Source organism: Arachis ipaensis, chromosome B09, assembly GCF_000816755.2.
Source record: "Arachis ipaensis cultivar K30076 chromosome B09, Araip1.1, whole genome shotgun sequence".
NCBI classification, from domain to species: Eukaryota; Viridiplantae; Streptophyta; class Magnoliopsida; order Fabales; family Fabaceae; genus Arachis; species Arachis ipaensis.
In genome coordinates, this window is record NC_029793.2 from 137,258,396 (window position 1) to 137,261,126 (window position 2,731).

A 2,731-nucleotide genomic window follows, 5' to 3' on the forward strand; every position below is an offset into this window, starting at 1 on the left:
TTTCTTATTTTTTATTGATTTATTATCGGTTACTTTTCTAGTCTTTTAATAACACCTAAATTTAATGATGAAAAATAAATTAGGTTAAGTTTTTTTTATTCTATATAAAAGTTATAGTTACTTAAATATTTTCTTTATCAGATTAAGCTTTTGTAATTAATAGTTTCATGACACACTATTCTCATGGAAAAAAAAACGAAAATTAATTTATTTACTAGAGGTTTGATATAGTCTGAACCTAATTTAATAAATATCCCAGGAATAAAAGAGCAAAAGAATACTATATCCAAAAATATCCCTTACCTTCGTTGGTGGTAAGAAATAAGAAATTGATGAGTGATCAAAGCAACGGTGGCAATAGGCTACAGTATCTGCCTACCACATGCCACTCTCCCTTTTCAACCTCTATTAATACTATTTAAAGATTCTGATCTCTCTCTCTCTCTACTCTACTCTCTACTTCTAATTATTATTGCTCTACTGCTCCACTCCTTCATCTATATCCTTTGCATCTCAGTTCACTTTAATTGGCTCTAACTTGCGATACAGTTTCCTTCGGTGATAAAGTATAAACAAGTGTACCCAATAGTATTTCTCACAATTACACCTAGCTTAGCTACCTACTTTATACATACCAAATTAAATTAAAATAATTCTTACCATTTGCAGATCAATGTTGGAGTACTGCTCAAGTTATTACTTATTATTATTTACACGCAGTTATGTGCCCTCCATTATAATTAATAAAAATAATAATAATAATAATAATGAATGGAACCTAAACTTTTGTTACTCGTTATTTTACATAATGAACCATTTCTGGGGACAGATGACAACAGCACACCAAAATGTTGACACGTAACCATTCCCCATTTGGTTGTTCCACGTTGACGTGGCACACCCATGGGGTCCACCCTCCTCACCTCCTCCATAAATACCCCCTTCTTCTTCCGTCTTCCTTCTTCCACTCACTAATTCATTCACTATCAACTAACAACACTTGTTTCTTTTTAGTTTCCATCTCTCCCTCAAAAACATACAATAACAATGTCTACAACAACACAAAGGGCAGCGTTTGGTGGCGTAGAAACTCCAAATGGAGACTCACCCAAACAACCCCCTCGAGAATCCCGTGACATCCCTCCTTTAATGTCCCCTTCTTACCCAATCACTCTCAAGGTATTATTATTACTAATACTAATTAATCACAATGTTTATTCATTTAATTAATTAACCACTAACAAGTCATAACTAGTCATAACATCGTTGACCCCATACTATTATGCTTTAACTATGTGTTCATGCAAATAATTAACGCAGTTCATGGACGTGGGGTACCGGATAAAGATAGAGAACAAGCAAGCTAAAGGAAGGTGCATTAAGAAACTTTTCGCAACTGATCGCGAGTCACCAACACCGTCCGATCCAACAAGATCAACGGTGCTGCAAGAAAGAACAATTCTAAACGGAGTAACAGGGATAGCGTACCCGGGAGAGATCCTAGCCATCCTTGGTCCATCAGGAAGCGGCAAATCAACGCTCCTAAACGCGCTTGCAGGGAGACTCCATGGTCACGGCCTCACCGGAACAATTCTCGCAAACTCATCCAAGCTCACCAAACCGATTCTCCGCCGAACCGGATTCGTTACGCAGGACGACGTGCTCTACCCGCACCTCACCGTCCGGGAAACCCTAGTCTTCTGCTCCATGCTCCGCCTCCCTCGTTCGCTGCCGCGTGAGGCGAAGATTGCGGCGGCGGAGTCGGCGATTGCGGAGCTTGGACTAGGCAAGTGCGAGGACACCATAATCGGGAACAGCTTCATCCGCGGTGTCTCCGGCGGGGAGAGGAAGCGCGTGAGCATTGCGCATGAGATGCTTGTGGATCCGAGCCTGCTGCTGCTGGACGAGCCGACGTCGGGGCTGGACTCCACGTCGGCGCACCGCCTCATTTCGGTGCTCGGTTCGCTAGCGAAGAAGGGGAAGACGGTGGTTACGTCGGTGCACCAACCGTCGAGCCGCGTGTTCCAGATGTTCGATAAGGTTCTCGTGCTCTCCGAAGGGAATTGCCTCTATTTCGGTAAAGGATGCGACGCCATGCGGTACTTTGAGTCCGTTGGTTTTGTGCCATCTTTTCCGATGAACCCCGCCGATTTCCTTCTCGATCTCGCTAACGGTACGTCAACTTTCTCTTCGTTTATTTTTATTTTTATTTTTTTCATTTTCTGTTATCACAACGGTAACTCAGCTTGATGTTATTCTGTTGTAACAAACTTTTGGTGGCAGTTAAGACTTAATTTCTATAATATTTATGATAAGTCATTTTTATCTTTTATAAATTCATTCTTAAAATAACTAAGGTGAAATTGAGAAAGTAATATTATATTATTCTTTTTGTCTACAAATGATGGTAGTTTTGACACAATGGAGGAAAAGAGTATGACAAGGATACAGTGATTACAAACTTTTTTGGCAGTTAAAGTAAAGTTTGCACTGTCAAAATTGCTATTTGTTGGTGATAAGTTGGTTAATTATTGATGTTAATTAAGTAAGATTAATTAGGTTAGGAAGGGAATATTTGACTAAATAGACTTGGTGTTTAGTTATGAAGAATTTTTTTTGTAGACGGGGGTAATGAAAAGAATGTGGATTTACCGAATTATTAGTGTTATGGTGTGTTGTAGATGTGACATTTTGATTGTGATTTTGTTGGGAGAATAGTATCAATAGTATC

The 2,731-nt window shown here is 39.5% G+C and overlaps 1 protein-coding gene across 1 annotated transcript in view; it reads left to right on the top strand.

The window, feature by feature from the left end:
* Positions 953–2,731, top strand: part of LOC107618566 (ABC transporter G family member 25) — a 6,906-nt gene continuing 5,127 nt past the window's right edge. Inside the window, exons 1-2 of the mRNA XM_016320666.2 lie at positions 953–1,179; positions 1,321–2,173. Of these exons, the coding sequence (XP_016176152.1) occupies positions 1,048–1,179; positions 1,321–2,173 (985 nt within the window). The 5' untranslated portion in view covers positions 953–1,047. The remainder of the gene's footprint in view (positions 1,180–1,320; positions 2,174–2,731) is intronic.